The sequence below is a fragment of the Myotis myotis genome, unplaced genomic scaffold (genome assembly GCF_014108235.1).
Source record: "Myotis myotis isolate mMyoMyo1 unplaced genomic scaffold, mMyoMyo1.p scaffold_m19_p_2, whole genome shotgun sequence".
NCBI classification, from domain to species: Eukaryota; Metazoa; Chordata; class Mammalia; order Chiroptera; family Vespertilionidae; genus Myotis; species Myotis myotis.
The window spans coordinates 23205248-23226859 of record NW_023416324.1 but is presented as its reverse complement, the minus strand read 5'-3'; the positions used below and the strand labels follow the sequence as shown (position 1 = coordinate 23226859).

Sequence of the window (21612 nt, the reverse complement as noted above, 5' to 3'; positions counted from 1 at the left end):
CGTTCCTGGGTCCGTCTCCGTCCGCCGCCGTCCAGCCAGCCCCAGCAGCGTGCTAGCTGGACGGCCAGACTCCGCAGACAGCGGGCTCAGGGTCCCTCTGCTCCCGGCAGGCGCGTCTCCTTCGGCAGGTCGGGCCGCTAGGCTGCCGCCGTCTCCCAGCTCCCAGTGCCAGCTCTCCCGCTCCACGCCCGGCTCCCGGGCTCCGTGCCCTCGCAGTTGAAGGGACTAAGGGCGGCAGGGCGGGTGGGGACATCTGGGGATTGAGGAGAGTCCTCGTTTCTTGGGGCGTCCCTCCAAACAGCGTCCAGGATCCCCTTCCCCGCCCCCTGCGCAGGTGTGAGCGCGCGAGTGTAGCCTTGGCGGGTGTGAGTGTGAAGTGTGTGTGCGCGAGGGAGTGCGCGGAGGGAGCGCGGGCGGCGCGGGAGGCGGGAAGCAGGGCGCGGGGAGGGGGCTGGGAGGGAGTGTGTGCGCGCGTGCAACTCCACTCCGGGGCTTTGTGAGAGCCGGGGCGATAGCATCGGCGGCGGCTGGAGGAGGAGCGGCCGAGACGCGTGCAGCCCGCCCGCCAGCGCCCGGCAGCCCGGGCAGGTGGGAGCCCGCGCGGGAGCCGAACCGACGCGAGCAGGAGCCGAGTCCGAGCGGAGCTCGGGCGGAGCACAGGAGCCTCGCTAGCGGGCGGCCCGTGGGCGGCAGCCGGGCGGGGCAGGCGCCGGTGGGGCGGCCCCCCAGTAAGATGTGCGCGGCGCTGCGGGGCACCCCCTACTCGCTTGGGCGCTCGGGAGCCGGGCAGCTGGGCCAGGCGGCGCCTCGGGGGCTGCTGCGCGCCCGCGCCTAGAGCTGCCGCCCCAGGGAGCCCGCCACGGCCGCGCCCCGGGCACGCTCGGCGGCGCCCAACGATGACCGCTCCCTGGCGGCGCCTCCGGAGACTGGTTTGGGAATACTGGGCCGGGCTCCTCGTGTGCGCCTTTTGGATCCCGGACTCGCGCGGGATGCCCCACGTCATCCGGATCGGTAAGAGCTCCCCAGAGCCGGGGGTCTCCGTGCGCCGGGCGGGGGCGGGAATGGGGGCCTCTGGACACGACCCCAAGGGATTTTTCCAACCCTTCCTGGCGGTCAGGGCCGGATGACCACCTGGAGCTCTTTCTGCTGAGGACAAAGTTCCAAAGCCGGGGTCACAGGCCTTACTTATTGGGGAGGAGGCGGCCGGGCCGCGGGGGGCGAGGGGCGAGGGCGAGGGGCCCTTGGCGCGCTCCCGGGAGGCCAGACCTCACAGAGGGCAGCGAAGCGTTCCAGCCCCAACCCGAGGAGCGGGCGCAGTTCCCGGCGACTGCCAGCGCGACCGGCTGCAGACCGAGTTCTGGGACCCGCTTCTCTGCGGAGCGGGAGCCCTGGGGAAGGTGCCAACTTCTCTTCCCTCCTCGCTCCCCCTGGGCCCCTCGTCCCTGCCGAGGGCATGGCTCTAGCGGCCGCGGCGGGGACGCAGGGTACAGCTTCGCATGACGGGGCAGCCAGCTCCTCTCCCGGTGGCCGCCCTTGGCGTCGGTGGCCCGCATTCAGCCCCATGGCGTGGGGCAGAGGAGCGGCAGCCGTGCGGTTCGCGGCGGAGGCCTCTCCGGCCTGGGGGCAGCGCAGGTGGGGGAAGGGAGCAATCGAGCCGGCCCTACGCGGAGAGGGAAGGCGAGGAGAGGGACGCGAGTGGTTTGTAAAGTTAGCGGAAATCCCCCCGCAGCTGGCGGCTGCTGGCGGGGCTGCGCGCAGCTTTCTGGGGCTCCTGCGTCTCCGCATCTCTCCTTGCCAGAGACTCTCACTCCGGCTTTAACTTTGTTGTGGCCGCCCCAGCACCCTGAAGGCATTGCTCTGGGCTGTGCGGGGGCGAGGTGGGGGGGGGGGCGCTGCTTGTCCGCGGGCTGGGCCGCGCCTGGCGACGCGGGAGCCTCCATCATGCAGGCCCTGCACCCGCCGCCAGACCGGAGACCTGGGCCTCCTGGGTTCGCGAGGCGCCACCACCAGTGTCTGGCACGAGGCGGGCAGAGCTTTGCTGAGCCAGAGCTACCTTCCTCCCCTGTGGCTCTTCTCCAGGTGCGGCCCCTGGGTTGCCAGAGGGCGCAGGGAACCTATGTCGGGTTTGGTTTCGTACTTGAGGATTTTCCCAGGAGGTGGTCAGATCGTGGGAACCTGTCTCCTCCGTAGCTCTCTCCTGGATCCCGGACTCTCTGGCACTCGCTGTCTGGATGGTAGTAGACGCACTGCCCTGGCTGGGGCTTTCGTTCCATGCCCAGGATCCCGGCAGGTGCACACGGGGAGGCAGAGGAGCCCAGTCACTATGCTCTGCGGACAGCCCTCACTTCAGGCTTAAACCCTTTGCAATCCAGGGTGTTCCTGGCAAGCCAAAAATATCTTCTGTCTCTGCCCCAGTGCCCAGTTTGGTCACCATTCTAGGGGCACGCAGCCCCGTAGTAGTGGGCCAGCCCTTTCTTTATTCCCTTCTTCCCTCCCTCTGTTTTTTTTTGGGGGGGGCCTGCATAGTAGGGTACCCCCGGGAGAAAAGGGGGGAGGAAAGGTGCTATGTGCTCAGCTCACGCATTGCAGGATCCTCTTTCCTCTGCAGGGGTGGGATGGGCATGCTCCCAGCCCAGCCTTAGGGATGGAGGTCTTTGGGGGCCCAGGAAGACAGGAGCAGGGGAGGCCAGCCCTGGAAGAAGGAGCGGAAGGGGGCAGGACCATGTCCCTCACCTGCCCCTCATGCTGTGAAATTGACTTGCACCAGGGGACTCCACACTGCCCTGAGGGGAAGCCTCAAGCCCGCCTGCCCTTTCTTGGGTTCAGTGTGTAATAATGCAATTAAGGATGGCAAAGCCCTCTTCTCTTCTAATCTTCTTCGTATTAAGCCCCAGGATTAATTAGCGTGTCGGCCCAGGCCATTTATATCCGAGAGTCTGGCCCCATTTGATTTTCAGCCCGAGGACTGGGGTGCTGTGCGCATGCCAAGTGTGACCACCAGAGCCGTGCCAGCCTGGACGGAGGATGGGAAGGCTCCGGGGCCACTGGGCTTCTCTGGAGCTTCCTGGGGAGTTGAACTCCCATCCTTCTGAGCCCAGGCTCAAGCCTCAGCTGGCGTCAGGGAACTACAGTGGACACAGCACAGAGAGAGAAAGATTCTCTTGCTGAAACCCAAAAATACCGCCCTTGCTGGGCCCCGTGCCACCTCCCTTTTCTCCTCCCTCCCCACCGCTGTGATCTCCAGACTCTGGTGGGAGCTGCAGGAATTGAGGTCCCAGAAATTGGGCTCAGAAGTGTGCTGTGGTTCCTGAGACGGGTGCCTGAGCCGCTTGGAGCCGATTCCGATTCCTCCTTCAGCAGGCAGGCAGGCAGGCAGGCAGGCGTGGCGAGCACCAGCCAGGCAGAGGGTTCCCTGCAGGTGTGCAAAGGGCTCTGTGGGCCGGGGAGCAGTGTACCGCCCCCTCTCTTTGTGCCTCTTTTGGGGGCTGAAATTTCCTCTTAGACAAGGAGATGGATCGCTCAGCAGTGTGACAGAGTGTTCAAACAATCCGTCTTGAATAGATGAATTGCATTGCTCTGTCTTTTTGTAATTGTGTCTATCAGAGGAAGAGGTCAAGGCATTGATTGCTTGGATGGTTTGCAAGTAACAAAGGAGAGTGAGGGAGAGAGAGTAATTGGATTGTAGTCTGCGGGTGGAAAAATGATCATTGATTATTTTATATGAATATGTGGAAGATGTATTCTGCGTGTGATTACCAGGTACTGCTCACTGAAGGTTTTCAAGGCGTACTGTTCAGTATTTTGTTACCGTTATTATCATCGCTATTATTGTTCAGCTGGATGCTGGTCTTAGCTCATGGAAAGCTGTTGAATGCATGGGTCTTCTCAGCCAGAGGGCTCAGTGACCTCATGTGGGGACCTGGATTTCCTGGTTACATGACTCAGAACCTGAAGTGGAGGGGCCTTAGCCTGGGAGCCAGGAGCCCTGGGTTTTTTGCTCTATCTTCTGCCAGTTTACTGGGCCACCTTGTTCAGATCATACCCTCCCTCCTAACCTTGATTGAGCCTGTTTCCCGATCTGTAAACTGTTGGGTTGGCCGTGATGGTCCGGGCTATTCCGAGGCTTCCAGGTTCCCTTTAGTGCAGGCTGGCGGGGATGTCGGCACCCTTGTAGATCTGTTGCTTAGATTCGTTGTGTTTCATGAGGCTCCCTCATGTTACATACATACTGTAGGATCGAGGGCCAGCCTGGAATTTGAAAAGGGAATCAGACAGCGGTGGCAGCAGCTGGGAAGCTCGAATGGATGGTGCTGATCTCCAGCCAGCCAGGGGTGAGGTTCAGAGCCAAATGACTGCAGAGACATAAAAGCAGGTGTGTGTGTGTGTGTGTGTGTGTGTGTGTGTGTGTGTGTGTGTGGGGGGGGCGCAGGGGTGGAGGGAAGGGCTGGCTCAGCTCCCGACTCTCTGAGCATCTACAGGCGAAGTAGATTGGAGCTATGAGGCCCCCTGATCCTCGGCTGGGGGGCCCAGCAGGCACCTGCAGTCTGTCCCAGGGGAGTGAGGTCCCCTCCCCCAGAGTTCCCAAACCAGCCCCGTCTGCATCTCCTCCCATGATTTCACCCAAATGGTCCTGAACATTTGTCTCCTGAGTTTGGGAGCCGCTGCCTGTAAAACAATGAGGAATTTCTCGCAGTGACTGCTGATGTGCTGAAACATCACGGCCTTGTAGAAGCAGACAGGAGCTGAATGAAGATCAATAGGGGTTTCCCCCCCTGGAAGTAAATAGCTTCAGACCTGGGAGTGGCCGGAGGGGCCTTAGAAAGCATTAACTTGAGGAATTTCTGCCTCCACTTTCTAGCCCAGCTGCTCCTGTCAGCCCAGGCATCCCTCCTTCTCAAGCTGGAGTTTAATTTCTTCTTGATGCCTGCCTTGTGCTGCGCTAAATAGTCTCTTGACGTCAGGATGAACTGGGGTTTATGCAGGCACCGAGTCCTCACTAGACCCTTCCGAGGTCACTGCATCCCCCTCCCTGGGGCACACCAGCTGATTTCAGAAGCCCAGCCCTGCTGTGTTATTTGGAAGGACTTTTCAGGGGCCACTCCTTATCCCCTCCCCCTTCAAGAAAGCAAGGCTGCTTAGCTGCTTTTAGGATCCTTTGTGGGCCTTACTGAGTCACTGCGTTCCATGAGCACTCTCTGTCCCTGCCCCAGGAAACAGAGTCCACTCCGTGGCGGAGGAGGGGAGGGGGTGTGGAGGGTGGGAGAGGCACGGATGCCCCTGTGGGCACTAGAACAACCTCTCCTCTTGGGGGAGGTGCAGGGTTGTATGTAGAAGAGGCTGCAGGACTGCTTGGGGTGCTCTTTTAGGGGGAGATGTGGTTGTGTTCAACCACAGAGGCCAAGCTTCCCCCACCCTGTAACTAACGGCTGCCCTTGCCTCTGCCTCCCATGGTTTTAGCCTGAGCCCCGCTTTGCTTGCTCAAGACCCTCCAGAGGGAACAGAGGAAGCCGCTGCTCCACTTGGCTGGGCAGCAGCAGAGGGGAGCCCGGAGCTCCCAGGCCCTGCCTGGCAACAGAGAGGACTGCAGCTCCAGGCTCAGGGCTCTTCCTCTGGGGCCGGCACCCAGCAGGCCCCGCTTGTCTTCCCCAGGCTGGTGTGATGGGGTTGGAGCTTTGGCTGGGTGGGTGGGCCCAGGGCCTGATTGATGCCGATGGGGGCCTTGTGTGAGCTTCTGGGCTTGAATTGCTCTTCTTCCAGGTGCTGATCCCCAGCAGTTGCACCAGGGGGCAGTGTGTCTGTGCCCAGGTGGCTGGTTGGGCCATGTCTCCTGCCTGGGAACCCACCTTGGTCTGCAGCACAAATAAGTAAAACAACAACAGTACACTGGCCCCAAGTTATTTGAGCCCGTATTCACTGCTAGGCACTGTGCTAAGTGCTTTTCACACAATGGCTAGTGACGTGGGTGAATAGTGCATGTTCAATAAGTGTAGCTGTTGCATTTCCCCCATCAGCTTATTTAGTCTGTACCACCCTGCAGGCATTATTCCCATTTTGCAGATGAGAGAACTAAATGTGGTGAAGTCACTTGTCCAAGCTCACACAGCCAGTAAGTGATAAGGCAGGATAAGAACTCACCTGCTGTCAGCCTGACTCCAGAGGTCTGTGCTTTTAGCTGCCTGTGGAGTTGGGAGATAGACAACAATGCTTTTTACAGGCAGCTGAGTGCAATGCCCCACCCCCGTGGTTCTGGGTGCTGAGTGGGGCGGGGTGGGCTGTAGGGGATAGCTGTGAGCTGTGTGAAATTAACCCTCCCCGTGCCAGTCACACTGTCCTTGCTGATGGGCCATGTGGCAGATATGCTTCCTTGAGAGGGAGGGTATGGGTGGTTTCCCACCCCTGCCGCCAGCACACATTCTTATTGTGACTACACCCCACCTTGTTCAGCCTTCTGCACTCTGCCCAGCACTTTAATCCAAGCCTGAAACGAAGCTTGGACTCGCCCTTGAGTGTGGCCACTCCTCCCTCCCCCCCCCCCAGGAATGCCTCTGCTCTGGGGACTCCACCTTACATGTCCCCTGGCAGCCATTCGGTTGTTCTCGAAGACATCGTCAGAGCCTTGAGGAAACCCCAGGGCCTCATGTCTGTGTCTTCCCCTCACCTCCATCCCCATCAGCTAGTGACCTGGCCAGAGAAGGTAGCTGGTGAATTAGTTTTTTATTCTCTACTCCTTCTGTGACCTCCTTTCCCCTCGCCAATCCTGTTCCCTCTTCCCTTCAACATCCTTTCCAGGCTAATAGGTCTTATGGTCATTTTATTTGTAAGCAAAAAAGTCACATCCTAACCTTCTAAATAGAGCCTGCCTTGCTAGGAATCGAGTTTGGGGGACAATATGAGGGTAAGGCCCACTGACACTGGGCCCTGGAATGTGCATTGCTGTCCTACAGACAGTATAGGTAGGGTGTGGGGACCTGGGTGCAAGAGCTTCCCAATTCACCCTTCCCCATCAGGAAGACTGAACCCTTCTTTCCAACCATGTTCCTTCTCCAGGGGGACACGGAGTGGCTAGGACAATGGTGGCTGCCAGGGACTGAACTGTTCTAGAAGTGGGGGAAGCTGCACTACTCAGAGCCCCTACAGAGGTGACAGATTTGAGACAGGCACAATCAGAGAGATTGTGTTGTTTTCTAGGGCCTCAGTTTCCTTATCTGTAAAATGGGGATGATACTGCCTGCCTCATAGAGTCAAATAGGTGTGACGTCTTTTCAAAAAAGCGTACATGCTGTCCAGAGATCAGCTTTTCTCCTTTTGTTGTTTGAGGAGTCTGACACGCGCAGGGCCAGGACTAGGGTGAGGTTTGTGAGACAGCTGAAGAACAGGATTTCAGGAGGCTCTCAAGTGGCAACCTTGCATTTGCATAACTGGACGTGAGAGCGAGTGCCTCCTTAAGCTTTGTGCCCCTCGGTGCCTCACTGGCCTCCACCATCACCTGTGTTTGCTCATGGAGTCCATGTTTTCTTGTGCTCCAGAGACAACATCTTAACCAAGTTGTGATTGGGAGAGAGGACACTGGATTGAGGGTGAGGGGCCTGGGTTTGAGGACAGCAGGCCATTCTGAGTTTGCTTTGGTCTCCCGTTAGGCACATATTGTAGCAGCCGTGCCCAGAGCACCCTGCCCCCCTTATCTTGCTGTCTTTCCTTTGGAATTACCTCCAGGGTCCACTCTACCTCCTGCTCCAGCCTGTCACTCCCCTCTCCTCAAAGGTCACCTTTCCACGTCCCTCTCCTTGCTTCCTCTGACCTTTAGGCCTTGTTTACTAATGCTCATCGACCTTGGTTATAGTGTTGCTTGTGAGTGTCTAGTGCATTGTGTTATGCCATGGAGCTGCCCAAGGGTACCTAAGGCCACCTCTCCCTCATCACTACCAAGAGGCAGAATGCCTTTTTTGGAATGAAATAATATATCTTATTGATTCTAAGAACACACACACACACACACACACACACACACACACACACAGTTGAACATCTTTAAAATCAGCGTGTCTCACAAGTCATGTCTGAGTTTACTTGATTTTTTTCTTTCTTGGCACTTCGCTTTGATGAAATGGGGTGGACCTGAGTTTGAATGTGAGTCTAATATAGCCTTGCTGTGTGACCTTGGGTAAGTCACTTTACCTCTGAGCCTCCATTTCTTCATCTGTAAGATGGAATTATTAATGTTAGTTTAATCTATAGTCAGAGGTGTTCGACCTACAAAAATGTCATATGGTTGAATCTTACAGCACCTTCTTCATCGGATTAGTGTGAGGATTAAAGGAGATAAAATATATACAGCTCTTTGCATAGGGCCTAATGCTTAATAAATGTTAGGAGAAGAGGATTCCCCAAGGGTGGAGGCCATGTCTCCACCATCAGACTGTGAGCTCTGAGGCTGTCTGCTTCTCATGCACCCTGTGCCTTATGCCAACCCTCTTGCTCAGTATTCCATGCAGCTTAAAATGTGGTGTTTGCCCACTACCCACATACCCATGTGCCTGCAGTGGAATTACCAGCCTGTGACAGTTACCCACCATGCTAGGGAGCAGGAGAGGTGTCCTTCCTGGATGTCAGCTCCCAGACTCCCCCGGGCCTGTTATTTCTCACGCACCTGCCGCCACAGGGTGCTGGTTTTTCCCTACATTTGCAGCATTTTCACTGAAATGCATTTTGCATGGATCTAGAGATTGGATGATTCTGGTTATGGGATGCTCTTGAGGGATTGGTCCAGGGAGTCCTCATCAGTCCTTGGATGGGGAGTCCAATCTGGCTTGCTGGGCAGGCAGCTAGTAGTAAATTTCCTCCTTCTTGTCCTTGCCCCTTAGCAGGTGCAGCCCAGAGAGGGTCTTTGGCTGGAGGCTGGGCCCCCGGGGATGAGACACTGCTGGCTCTGCTGAGAGACAGCAGGTAATGAGGCTGCGGCAAAAGCCAGGGAGTAGAGAGTCCCCATAGTGATCATTCAGATGGGAGAAAATGAGATGGGGGGGGGGGGGAGACCTGCGCGGAGGAGTGGCGGCTCGACTCCAAATCCTTTGGTTCCATGCTGAATGGTGGTGAAGAAAGGCAGAGGGGAAAAGAGGAGCAAGAAGGAGCTAGAATTCTTGTTTATGTGCAGAGGGTTCCAATCCATAGGAGACAACTAAGTCTTGCACTATTAAAGGGGCTGGTGCAGACAGGCTGCCGATGGAAGGGGGTTTATAGAGTTCTCAGAACAACTGCAGGGATGAGCTCTTTAAAGATGCGAACAAGGGAGACTTCTGCAAAGCCTTCCTGCATCTGCTTTGCAGAACTGAAATATGCTATTCCGAAAAGCCTGCCCAATTGGGCGGAAAAGCAGGAGCAGGCAGCCACGGACTTCCCAGGGCTCCGGGCATCACATTTCCCTGCTATGGTGAAGAATTACAGAATCCAGGCTGAAGAGAGACCCGGGGGTCATTCCAGGCCTCTGATTCCCAAACATTAGCATGCATAAGAGTCACTTGGAGCGTTCAGTAAAATACAGACTGCTGGGCCCCGCCCTCACAGCTTCTGATTCAGTGCGTTCAGGCCAAGGCTTGAGAATTTGCATTTTAACAGGTTCAGAGATAATGCTGATGCTGTTCATCTGAGGACCACACTTTGAGAACCACTGTTCTAAGGCACAGTACCTTTAGCAGGTGCATGTCTCGTCTCTGATTGAACACCACCTGTAAAAGAAAGCTCACCACTTTTGACCTTGCTTTGTTCCTGATTGCAAATGTTTTGGCCCCTTCCCATCTTTGTTGCAAATTTCCCCCTCAAACTTGTCTTCCTGCAGTTCCAGGGAAGGCAGTGTAACTTGGACATTGAAAATGTAGGTTCTGCCAAGCTGGTTTGGCTCAGTGGATAGAGCGTCGGCCTGCGGACTGAAAGGTCCCGGGTTCGATTCCGGTCAAGGGCATGTACCTGGGTTGCGGGCACATCCCCAGTAGGAGATGTGCAGGAGGCAGCTGATTGATGTTTCTCTCTCATTGATGTTTCTAACTCTCTATCTCTCTCCCTTCCTCTCTGTAAAAAATCAATAAAATATATTTAAAAAAAAAAAAAAGAAAATGTAGGTTCTGAAGTCTGTCTGACTTTAAGCTCATATATATATATATATACTAGAGGCCCGATGCACGAAATTCATGCATGGGTAGGGTCCCTAGGCCTGGCCGGCAATCAGGGCTATCTGTGGGGTGACCAGTGGGGCGATGGGTAAGCAGGGGGTGGGGAGGGAAGCACTGGCACCCACTTTGGCCAGCCTGGTGCCTCTGTGGGAGGTGACTGGCGGGAGCTGCATATATATATACTAGAGGCCCGGTGCACAAAAATTTGTGCACTCGGGGGGGAGGGGGGTCCCTCAGCCCAGCCTGTGCCCTCTCGCAGTCTGGGACCCCTCGGGAGATAACAGCCTGCTGGCTTAGGCCTGCTCCCGGGTGGCAGAGGGCAGGCCCAATCCCTAGGTGCAGCCCCTGGTCGGGCTCAGAGCAGGGCCGGTTGGGGAGTTGGGGCACCGCCCCGTCATGCACAGAGCAGGGCAGATTGGGAGGTTGTGATGCCACCCTCAGTCACGCTCAGGGTAGGGCCAATTGGGGGGTTGGGGCACCGTCCCCTGTCACACTCAAGGCAGGGTCGATGGGGAGGTTGCGGCGCCACCCCCTGCCACGCACAGAGCAGGGCCAATCGGGGTTGGGGTGCTGCCCCCCTCACACATAGAGCAGGGCCCATCAGGGGGTTGGGGCACCGCCCTCTATCACCCACAGAGCAGGGCCAATCAGGGGGTTGGGGCGCCGCCACTCTCACACTCAGGGCAGGGCCGATGGGGAGGTTATGGCTCTACCCCATCACACACAGAGCAGGGCCCGTGGGGGGGGGGGGTTGGGGAGCGACCCCCTATCAGGCACAGAGCAGGGCTGCTCAGGGGGTTGGGGCCCCACCCTCTGTCACACACAGAGCCGCAGGGCGATCAGGGGGTTTGGGCACTGCCCCCTGTCACACTGATCCCGGTGCCAGGAGGCATATTACCCTTTTACTATATAGGGTAGAGGCCTGGTGCATGGGTGGGGCCGGCTGGTTTGCCCTGAAGGGTGTCCTGGATCAGGGTGGGGGTCCCCACTGGGGTGCCTGGCCAGTCTGGGTGAGGGGCTGAGGGTTGTTTTCAGGCTGGGAGTGACTGAAGTTCCCAACCGCTCCTTTTTTTCTTTTTTTTTTTTTTTATTCTGGGCCAGCTTTACCTTGAAGCTTGGCTCCAGCTCTTAGGCCTCCGCGGCTGAAAGTAGGTTTCTGGCCTTTGCTTACAATGTTGCAAAACTGCTGGCTGAAGTCCAGCGGTATTTGTTACAATGTTTCTTAAACTGCCTGCTCAGAGGCCTGCAGCCGCAGGCGGGGAACGTTGGTTTCCTCCAACGATCCTCCGTCACTGAGGCAAGCAAGCCTCATGTTAGTTTCAAGCTGCCTGGCTGCCGGCCGCCATCTTGGCTGACAGTTAATTTGCATATCTTGCTGATTAGCCAATGAAAAGGGTAGTGGTTGTACGCCAATTACCATGTTTCTCTTTTATTAGTGTAGATATATAAAATGTTGACAGTATTACAGATGTCCCCCATTCTCCCCTCTTTGCCCCTCTCCACCCAGTCCCTGCCCCACCCCAGGCCTTCACCACACTATGGTCTGTGTCCATGGGCTCTGCGTATATGTATATAAGTTCTTTGGACTTTAAACTCTGATTCTCTCCCTCCAGGCTCTGTCACTTTGGGTAAGTCACTTCACTTCTTTAAACCTAGATGTTCTCATCTGCAAAAGGGGGATAATGAAAGATTTGATCTCGTGGGATCACGTGAGAATTCACTTACTCGGAACAAAGGAAGCTCTCAATACGTTTCAGCAATCCGGCATTGTGGAGGAGCTCACAGGTCCTGCAATCGACAGCCTGCGTTTGAAAGCCTCCTCCATCCCTTCCCACCTGTGTGATCTTGGGCACATTACTTAATTTTGAAAAATAAGAGTAATAATGGTAGAACCTGCCTCACCAGGTTTTTGTAAGGACTAAATTAGTTCGTGCATGTAAAGTTTAGACCATAGCCATGTAAGAGCTCACTGAATGTAACCCATTACATTTATGATCTTACAATTATGATCGCCCTGCCCACTGGTTCTGGTTCCAGTTTGCTCTCTGTCCCACAATGAAGCCCTACAGAAATGTAAAGGTATTTCTCTGGATTACAGATGCCAATTCTTCCGGCGTGGTGTCGAGAGCTAATCATAGTACTGCTTGTGTATTGAAACCAGTAAGCTCCTCACCTCCTCAGATCTAGTTATACAGCCCCAGATGATTCTAGCCTGTCAGCAGCCGTTTCACTCTGTTGATTTATACTGAGCTGGTGATCCCATGAGATCACGAGGTCTTTTCCACAGGCATCGCTGCTGATCTATAACTTCTCTCATCCTCTCTTTGGCAGTTGATCTTTTGAGCCTAAAGGCAGGACCTGTCATTTATCCCTAGTAAACCCTATTATTGAACCCTTGGGTGGTTATTCTTCTCTTTGTTTCTGGAGCACCAAAGCCTGTTCCCTTCCCTCCGTCCCCAGGAGGTAGGCATGAATTTCACTGTCTCCTTCCTCCCTGGCCTCCCAAAGAGGTTGGGTGGTTATTGGCCTGCAGTATGGTTGGGGTTGGGAACCACTGCTCTGGGCAGTGATGCTTCTGTGGCTCCCTTTCCGTTGTCTGGTATGCTTTGTGCCATCTGAGCCTGGGATGAACATTCTCTCTCACTTCAGCTATGTCTGCCATCCATATGTTAGTCAGGACATGACCAGTGTCAGAGTCTGTTGGCTTTATTCAGTGGTCTTGGACTCATGACTACCTTACACTTTAACCAGCTTTGAAATCCCATTGGCTTCCTCATGTTCTCAGGCCCTTTATCACCTGCCCTGGTTGGCATCTCCAGACTCACACACTGTTCCACTTTGCCTCACACAACTTCTCAGCTCCGTTGTACTGAACATCCATAGTGCCCAGGAGGCACTATGCCTTCCCTCATACTCTGTGCCAGCTTCTAGTTACCTCTCAGGTCTCAGCAAACATGTCTTTCCCTCCAAGAAGCCTTTCTTGACTCCCACCTCCTTCTGTGAATCCCCACAGTGCCCTGAACTTCCTTGTCATAGCACTTTCTGTACTGTAATGCTTGGTTACCTGTACATGCATGGGCCAAAGCTGACTTGTCCAATGCATCTAACACTATGTGGGGCACCTTGTAGGTGATTAATGACCATTTGTTGAATAAATGAATGCATTGATGAATACAGTCATTTGAATGTAAGACAATCTAACTACCCTGTCATTCAGCTCAACGCATTTTCCACATTGTCAACAGGATTTCATGGAAGACATTGTGTTAGCGTCTTGGATGAAGACTGTGTCCTAATAGTGTCCATGTTTCTTCCGCTCCATCAGCTAAGACCTTTTCCATGTAGACTGTTGGGAAGAGCTGGAGAATACAGCGCAATGGGCTCTTCTTTCTCAGGCTTGGTCTAGGCTTGGCCTTCATATCTGTTGTCTGGTTCATCTCAGAATGCTCCTCTTGAGAGAGACACAAGTTGTCTACTTCAATAAAAGACGGAAGAAAACACCATGCTCTACCTGCCTTTTCTGGCTTCAGCCCTCCCTCCTTCCCACCCTCCCCTCGGCATCTCTGCTGCTCAGAGCTGAACCAAGGAAGGGAACGTCTGCTGTCCCTTCCTTAATAGGCTGGTCACTCAGGACAGCTGCCTGGCAGGGCTGTGGCTGTATCACTGAGCTGCCACCAGGCATGGGACAGGCCTCCTCTTTTCCTGTCGTCCCCATATCTCTGGATCCCGATAGGTTGTGTAGGCAACAGGACTACATGACAGCTTTATGGAAAGCGAGGTTGTCACTTAACCTGGAGCTTCAGGCTGTATAGACAGTCAGCCTGGGCCGTTTAACACTGGGAACATATCCACCATCCACCCTGGGTTCTGGGGAATGTGAATGTGTGCACATGTATGTGTTTGTGTACTTGTAAGAGGCAGCCAATTGGAGGTTTGTTTCTATAGCACAGGCTTCCAAAATTGGGGCTCAACAGCCATTCTTTACCCCAATTCTTTAAGTGATGGCCCCAATTCCTGACTGACTGGGCTCATCTGTGCACTGCATTAGTATAGCTGAGAGTGAGGGCAGTACAGGTTTGCAGTGTAGCCTCCTGAACATGGCAGGACCAGGACCACCCCTGAGGCCAGGCCCTCCCCTTTCTTGCTTCCCTTCCCAAGGAAACAGGTGACACATTATGAGCAGAAAGAGCCTGTTGCCTACATGGCCATTTTTCCTGCTCAGTTTAATAAAGGTGACAGCCGTCTATTTTACTTGTCTCGTAACATCGAATCAGTAAATAAAATATGGGTGAACTCGCAGGTTTAGCTGAATTATGGCTGGTCCATGGGGACTGAGGGCTGGGGAAGAGTTGAGCAGAAATAGAATTCCTAGCTTCTTGCAAAAGTGGCTGAGCCTGTGTCTTTCTCTGGATCCAGAAAGTCTTTCTGTGTCGGAGGAGGCCAGGCAAGCTCATCCTGTTGGACAGTCTCTGAGCCCATGGAGAACATAAGTGGAGGCACCCCAAATATTGGCCGCAGGAGTGCACTCCCTGTCCCCACTCTTTTCTTTCACAGATTGGGATACAGAGAAATGAAGGGGGAAATGACTGGAGTCACACACCTGGTGAGCCATGAGGAAGATAATACGAAAACATGGGTCTCTAACCCCCAGTCTATTAGGAAAATTCCATCCACTTCCTGTTACACCCCCCTACACACACACACACACACACACACACACACACACACACACACACACACACTATAGGTTTTAAATTTTCATCCTTAAGAAAGATAAGGAGACTAGATTTTTCCACTGTGGCAAAACAGAGTTATAAAACCTTTTTTCCATGTTGAGGGAGAAGTACAAATCAGATTCACATGTGTTTATAAAAGTAGATCATGATACACCCTGTGTGTTTTGGCGAGAAGCAGGGAAATTAAGGTTCACCCCAACCTCTGAGTTCAGCACCACGGAGAGCGGCCAGGCCCTCGGGTAGTGAGTGGGCGCCTCCTACACGCTGACTTCTCCAGTAAGGGTGATGTGGTTATTGTAAGGTCTTGCGAAACAGGCATTCTTTTTCCAAATGCTATTCCTCTAGGACTCTGCTGTTCATAAGCCGGGCTGAGGTGTTTAGCAGACACAGTGGGCTAGTAAGAGCTGTTATTGTGGCCATTCAAATTGAGTATCTCACAGAAAAAGAAAATGAAGTGAATGGATAGAATTTTCTCCCTCCCTCCCCCAGCCCCTCATAAATGGTTCTTAAACCTGTTGTGCCTTGTATGGCTTGTCTGCTAGGGAGCAATAGCAGATGACAAAACGAGTGACTATTCCGTTGTCAAATATCACACCTGATACCAAGAGTCTCTGCTCAGCTTGTCAGCATCATCTCTCACATTGCATTTGGTAAGTAGGCATGTGTTATCTGTCTTTATCCTGCTAAATGTGATTTCTTGAAAGTATTTTTGTGGGGTATTATTTCTCGAGTTGCAGAGCCCTGCACACCTGTAATAGAACTGTGTTTTCTGCTAGTAGTAAATAAAATTACTTTTTGTTCAGGTAATGGGAATTAAATGTGTCACAGCTTTGTGGCACTCCCCAAAGAACCCAGCGGTACCAGGTGCTCCACCACCTGCATGTGTCTGAGAAGCCTTGTGACTGGGCTGGGCGTTGACAAAGGTCTCTCCCACATAGGAAAGTGACCTCAGCATGCCTCAAGAGCGAAGGGGAGCTTTTGTCCACCACTGGGGACTGAGAGTTGGCCGGAACTCCTGGACTAGAAGCCAAAGGGCACAGGAGGCTAAGAGTCTTGGAGGGATAAGAGTTAGGGGAATTGGCTTTTGCCTCTGAACGAGGAGTAAGGTTTAGGTGAATGGGCTGCAGGGATTTAGGAGGCAAGATAGCACCTTGAAGTCATACAGCAGCTGGAACGATCTGAAATGGGCAGGGAGGAAGGGGGCTTACTAAGTAGGGTACTCCAGGGGCCCTGACTCGAGACAGCTCAGTAAGGGGGGACTGGGGTTGTTGCTGCTCCTGCTTGGATTCACAGAATCAGAGAAATCTGCTTTGGAAATGTGGCTATTTTTATGCTGTTTGTAATTGTTTGTTTCCTGTCTTCTTCACGTGGACTCTGGGCTGACTCATTGCTTCACAGAACATTTCTGAGCGTCCACTCTGTGTACTGCAGAGCATGCAGAGCAGGGGATTGCCGCAGCCCAGGGACACGGAGCAGTGTTCCTGGACCTGCTGGCATCTGAATGGCCTCACGTAGGTCCAAGAAGCTGACCTGCCGGGATAGCTGTGGCTGCTTGAACGTTTAGGTCCGTACAGTTCAGGCCAGAGCCCTGCACTGGATCTCCCTCATCCTCCTGTGTGCTGGGGAGGAGCACTGAGGCTCAGAGAGGAGAGGCAAGTGAAAACCCACCCAGCACAACCACCGCTCTTCCCTGTCACCCTTCCCTCCCGCCCTCCTTCTTGTCCTTGCCCCTTCGCAGCCATTCTGTCGCTGCTGTTGTTCTGAGAACTCTTTCTCTCCTGACCTGTCGCACGCCATCCTCAAGCCCTGCTCAGGGTTCTTTTGGGCCAGTTCTCTGTCTCCTGGCAGAACTGGACCTTAACATGTCCAGATGGGGTGTGCACCGGTGTAAGGAGGAAGGGGAACGGTAGGGGCAGGGGTTAGTATCCTATTTGGAGTTTCTGAAGGATACGGATCTGTCTCCTGGGTGAGAAAGTGTTTCTTTCTGGCTGATCCAGAGCCTTCCTGCTACAATGTAAATCCGCCTCGTCCCGGATCTGACACGGCTATTTGTGGAGTTCGGGAGGGAGCAGCTAGATTGGAAGCCAGTAGCTTCAGGGACTTTTCTTCTGGGGCTGTAGCAAAGAAGCTCTCAGACAATTAAACTGAAATGGCTACAATTTTGCTCACAAGGTCTTGGACAGATTTATAATATTTTCTCTTTTAAAAAATTGGGACTTTTTTTCATGGAGACAGTAATTTATGGAATAATCAATTTCTTTATCTACCTAATACATTGGAGTGATTTGTCAGTGTGGGCATTAATCTCTCCCAGAGGCCGAGGAGGGCAGACAGCCTTAGAGCCTGACTCACCCGCCAGAAGGTGGCTTTTCCTGTGAGCTACTTTGATTCCAGACCTGGATCTAAGGCCCGTAGTGAGAAAGGCCTGGGGGTCCTGCAACCCCACTCAGAGCAAAAATGCTAATGCTTCCTCCTTACCAGTCTCAGCCCCACCCAGAGAGAAGGAAAGTACAGCACGTGCTGCCCCCATTGAACAGGCATGGAGATGAAGTGCCACAGAGGATGCTCAAAGACCAGAGCTGGGAGACGTGAGGGCAGCCGTGGTCATCTCTAAATCTCGGAGGGCTGCAGCGTGGGAGAGGGAGCAAACCTGGTTTCAGAGGCCCCAGTAAAGAGAATTGGGGCCAGTGGGTGATAGTCCAAGAAGGCAGACTTTGATTCAATGCAAGCTATCTCATAGTCAGTGCTATTTGAAGATAAAATAAGATACCGTGGGGAGTAGTGAACTTCCTGTTATAGGAGATATTCAAGAACAGATTTGCTTTCACTCTGGTGTTCTAGGCATCCCCAGCTGTGCAGCTAGAGGTGCTATAAAAATCCAGGCTTCCTCAGCGCCCTGAAAGGCCAGGGCTATGCCTGCTCCACATGATACAAATGCCATGAAGTCTGAGCTTCATGGTTGCAAGGAATACTCTTACCAGGCTCTTCCCTGCATGTCTCCTTCAGCACTTCATCCCTTGGCAGTGCCCATGGGTCAGGTCAGGAAGGAAACTGGGTGCTGCAGCCAACAGAGAAAGCCCTGCCGTCAACGTTTTGAGCCGTATAATGCCAAATATGCCGGGGTGCCTGATTTCATTTAATTTTCACATCTCTCTGATGTATGATTACCTTTTCCGTAGGTGTAGAAACTGATGTCTAAAAATGGTGGATAGTCTAAAGTCATACAGCTGGTCAGGGTGGCGCTGTGTCCACTCATTCCCACAGGCAGTTGTTTCCTCAACGAGACCTTATTGAGTACCTACTATACGCCAGCCCCGTGCCAAGTGCTGTGATTACAAGGGTGAGCAAGATGGGCATGATCCTTGCCCTCATGGAGCTTGCTGTCTGGCAGAAAGACAGATATCAAAGCCATTGCAAGTTCAAAGGGAGTTACAGAAGGGAAGTGCAGGCTGCCAGGGGACATCAGGAAAGACTTCCCTGAGGAGGTGACATTTGGACTGAGACCTGAGGGACAGTTAGGTGAAAGCAATGGGCGGGAGGGAGGGATGTTTTCTAGGTAGAGGGAATAGCACACACAAATGCCTGAGGGGCAGACAGTTGTGTTAAGCTGGACCACATAAACTACCAATTTTGTAGGTCAAACATCAACAATTTCATGTTTCAAACTAGTGTTTAAAGACCTTAAGGAAGTCCAGTGTGAATGGAGTGAACAAAAGGGATAAGGCCTGAGTGGTGGGCCTCACAGCAGGCTGGACAAGCCAAGGCAAGGAGGCTGGACTTTATCTCAAGGCACTAGGGAGCCATTGAGGACTATGTGAAGGGGAGCAGCATAATCAGATGTATATATATGGAAAGTTGTCCTGATGTCTATGTGATGTGACAGCAGTGGGTACAAGTGGAAGCTGAGGGGCCATCAAGAAGCTGTTTAAGCCTAGCCTGTGTGGCTCACTGGTTGAGCATCAACCTATGAACCAGGAGGTCACGGTTTGATTCCCCGTCTGAGTGCATGCCTGGGTTGTGGGCTCGATCCTTGGTGCGGGGTGTGCAGGAAGTAGCCAATCAATGATTCTCTCTCCCTCTCCCTTCCTCTCTGAAATCAATAAAAACATATATTTTTTAAAAGAACCTGTTTAAGTAGTCCAGGTGAGAAAGGACAGGGAGATGTGGAGACAGAATGGACGATGGGTTAGACACCATGTGTCCTGACTCCTGGTCTAAAGCCCTTCGCAGAAGCCTGGCGATCCCTTTGCCCCAGGCCTGAGCACTGGAGGCCAGGCCATGACACGCATGCGTGGTCCAGTCCTAGAACTATGTATCTGTTTTGTGAGACCTCCATCAGTGAATGCCACATCAGACTGTCCGCAAGCTCAGCTGGGCCTCCAGCACCATTTCATGCCTCTCCGTTTTGACCAGAAAACCCCTAGAAGTATTCTGTCTCCTGGCACCCAAGGTGGTGAGCACTCCTCGGCGGGTGGGGGGAGGGGGGGACTGCTCTCCTCAGTGCCTCCTCCAGCAGGCAGGCCGGTCCTGGGCGTCTGGTTGCCCAGCCAGGCCTTCTGCAAGTCCTACACCCCACTGACGACGTGGCAGCGAGGCCCAAGGAAGGGGCTCTATTCTCAGTTTTTTTCCTTAGGAGTCTCCAAGAACCAGGAGCTTCCCTGTGGCTGAAGCCCCTTCGCCCACTGAGGTGGAGCTGCCTTGGTGGGAGGAGGGAAACCTCGGCCTGCAGGGCAGGTGCAGGGGCCCCTGTCCCCAGGACGGCTGCGGCAGGGTGGGAGTGGCAGCCCACACGGCTCTGTTGGGCTATGCTTCCCTTTCCTTTCAATTTCCAGGACCCGTTCTCATACAGAACCATGATCCACTCCAGGCAGGCAGAACTGTTTGTGACTCCCATGCTTCTGCATTCTGTGCTTCCCACCTGGCACGCCTTCTCCTCCTTGGCCTCCTGCTGAATTTCTTCTGTCTCATACCTCATGTCCTGTGGCAAGTCTCACCTCCTCCAGGAAGCCTCCTCTGATGCACTAGGCAGTTGGTCACGACCTTCCCAAGGCCCCCTGGAGCCTTTCCCCCGCTTCATTTTCAGAGCACTTCTCACTGGTGCAAAAATAATTTTTCCCCCCACTAGTCTTCCTCGAGGCCCTGGAGCTCACAACATTGAAGCTTATGGACCTATGATTGTGTTTGCCCCGGACTGTTTTTATATTTTGTTATTAAAGCAATACCAACAGCGAAACCTATCTACTCTCTTGAAAACAAACTCCTTAGCCTAAAATTCAAGGAATTCTCTTTCTGAACTCTGTTTCTAGGCTCGCTCCCTCCCCCCCCCCCCAACACATATAAATTTAATTTTAAGTTGAATTAGTTTTTTTTAAGGTGAGTTAGCCAACATTAAAAAAACGGAATTTTTTATATAAAATTTTGGATTTCCAGCTTCTGTTCCCACATTCCCACATGCCACAGGCCCCACCTCGCCCTATAGTGCGTCCCCTGCATCGGGGCCATTTACTATCATGCATGTGCTGTAGAGTTAAGAGGGAAAAGTAAAATATTTTGTGTGCCTGTGTTGTATGATCAGGAGGAAACAAGAGAGAGGCTAAGAGAACCACTCATTTCAAATATTTTTCTCTCCCTCCTGGACCTGCCTTATTGTAGGCTTCCCAGTGGCTCCCACAGGCACTGAGTCCCTGACCCCACTTTGGACCAGGAGCTTCTCAAAGGCAAGGCCCTAATCTCATTCCTATTGGTAATAACAGCTACTGCCATCGAGGCCTTTTCCATCTCATTTAACCCTCACAGCAACCCTAAGGTGGGTGCAGTTATCCCCACTTTCCAGATGAGGGGCCTGAGCCCTGGTGAAGTGTAGGCACCAAGGTTCGCACGCTGGTCTGCCTGGCTCCATCTCAGTTCCCTGTGTAGTCCAGCAGCTGCCCCAAGCCAGGCCCGCAGTAGCCAGTTAGCAAGTGCCCCACAAATCAAATTGAATCCCCGAGGGGCTTGATGGGGCCAGGTGGGGACACCGCTCCCCCTCCTCCAGAGCGGACAGTGGTCTGTTTAGGATGCTTCTGGTTCTTTCCTTCTCTGGTGCCTGGCTGGCTCCGCGCTGCTGTGTATCTCCAGGGCAGCATTACCGGGAGTTCGGTTAACATGTGCCAGGCAGAAACCCGCTGTGCGTCCCTTCACGTTCCCATGTGTTTGAGGCGCCAGGACCTGGTGCAGGCATCTGAGCTCTGCAGGAGGAGCATTTTAACAACCTCCGTCCTTGTTCGCTCCCCGCAGTCCTCGCAGTGGCCGCGGGCCCATCACTCCGACGACACAGTCCCAGCGACTAATTGGGCCTGGATAATAGGCCACACAGACACACTCCTTTCCCCACTCCCTCCAGGCTCCAAGGGGCCATACAAAGTAGGAAGCTCCACAAAGCTGCCACTTCTGCTTGCTGGGGGCTGGGAAGGAGGGCAGAGGCTGTGCCCCCCACCCAGGCAGGCGTGAGGTGCTGGGCACCCTCACCCTGGCCAGGCTACAGGTGGGTGGGAGGGGGGACCTGTAGTGAGAGTGTGGGCTGTCTGGTGTCATGGCAAGAGCCCCTCGTGGACATTGTCAGGAGGTGGCTGCAGAAGAAAAATTTAGCAAAGCAAGTGCCAGCCGCCAGCCTAGAACAGTGCTGGTAAGCTCAGCCTCGCCCAGGTCCCGGATGGCATTATCACTGGTGGCCC

The 21612-nt window shown here is 53.8% G+C and overlaps 1 protein-coding gene across 1 annotated transcript in view; it reads left to right on the top strand.

The window, feature by feature from the left end:
- Positions 1–517: 517 nt before the first annotated feature.
- Positions 518–21612, top strand: part of GRIK3 (glutamate ionotropic receptor kainate type subunit 3) — a 199776-nt gene continuing 178681 nt past the window's right edge. The window contains exon 1 of the mRNA XM_036351957.1: positions 518–1011. Within this exon, the coding sequence (XP_036207850.1) occupies positions 897–1011 (115 nt within the window). The 5' untranslated portion in view covers positions 518–896. The remainder of the gene's footprint in view (positions 1012–21612) is intronic.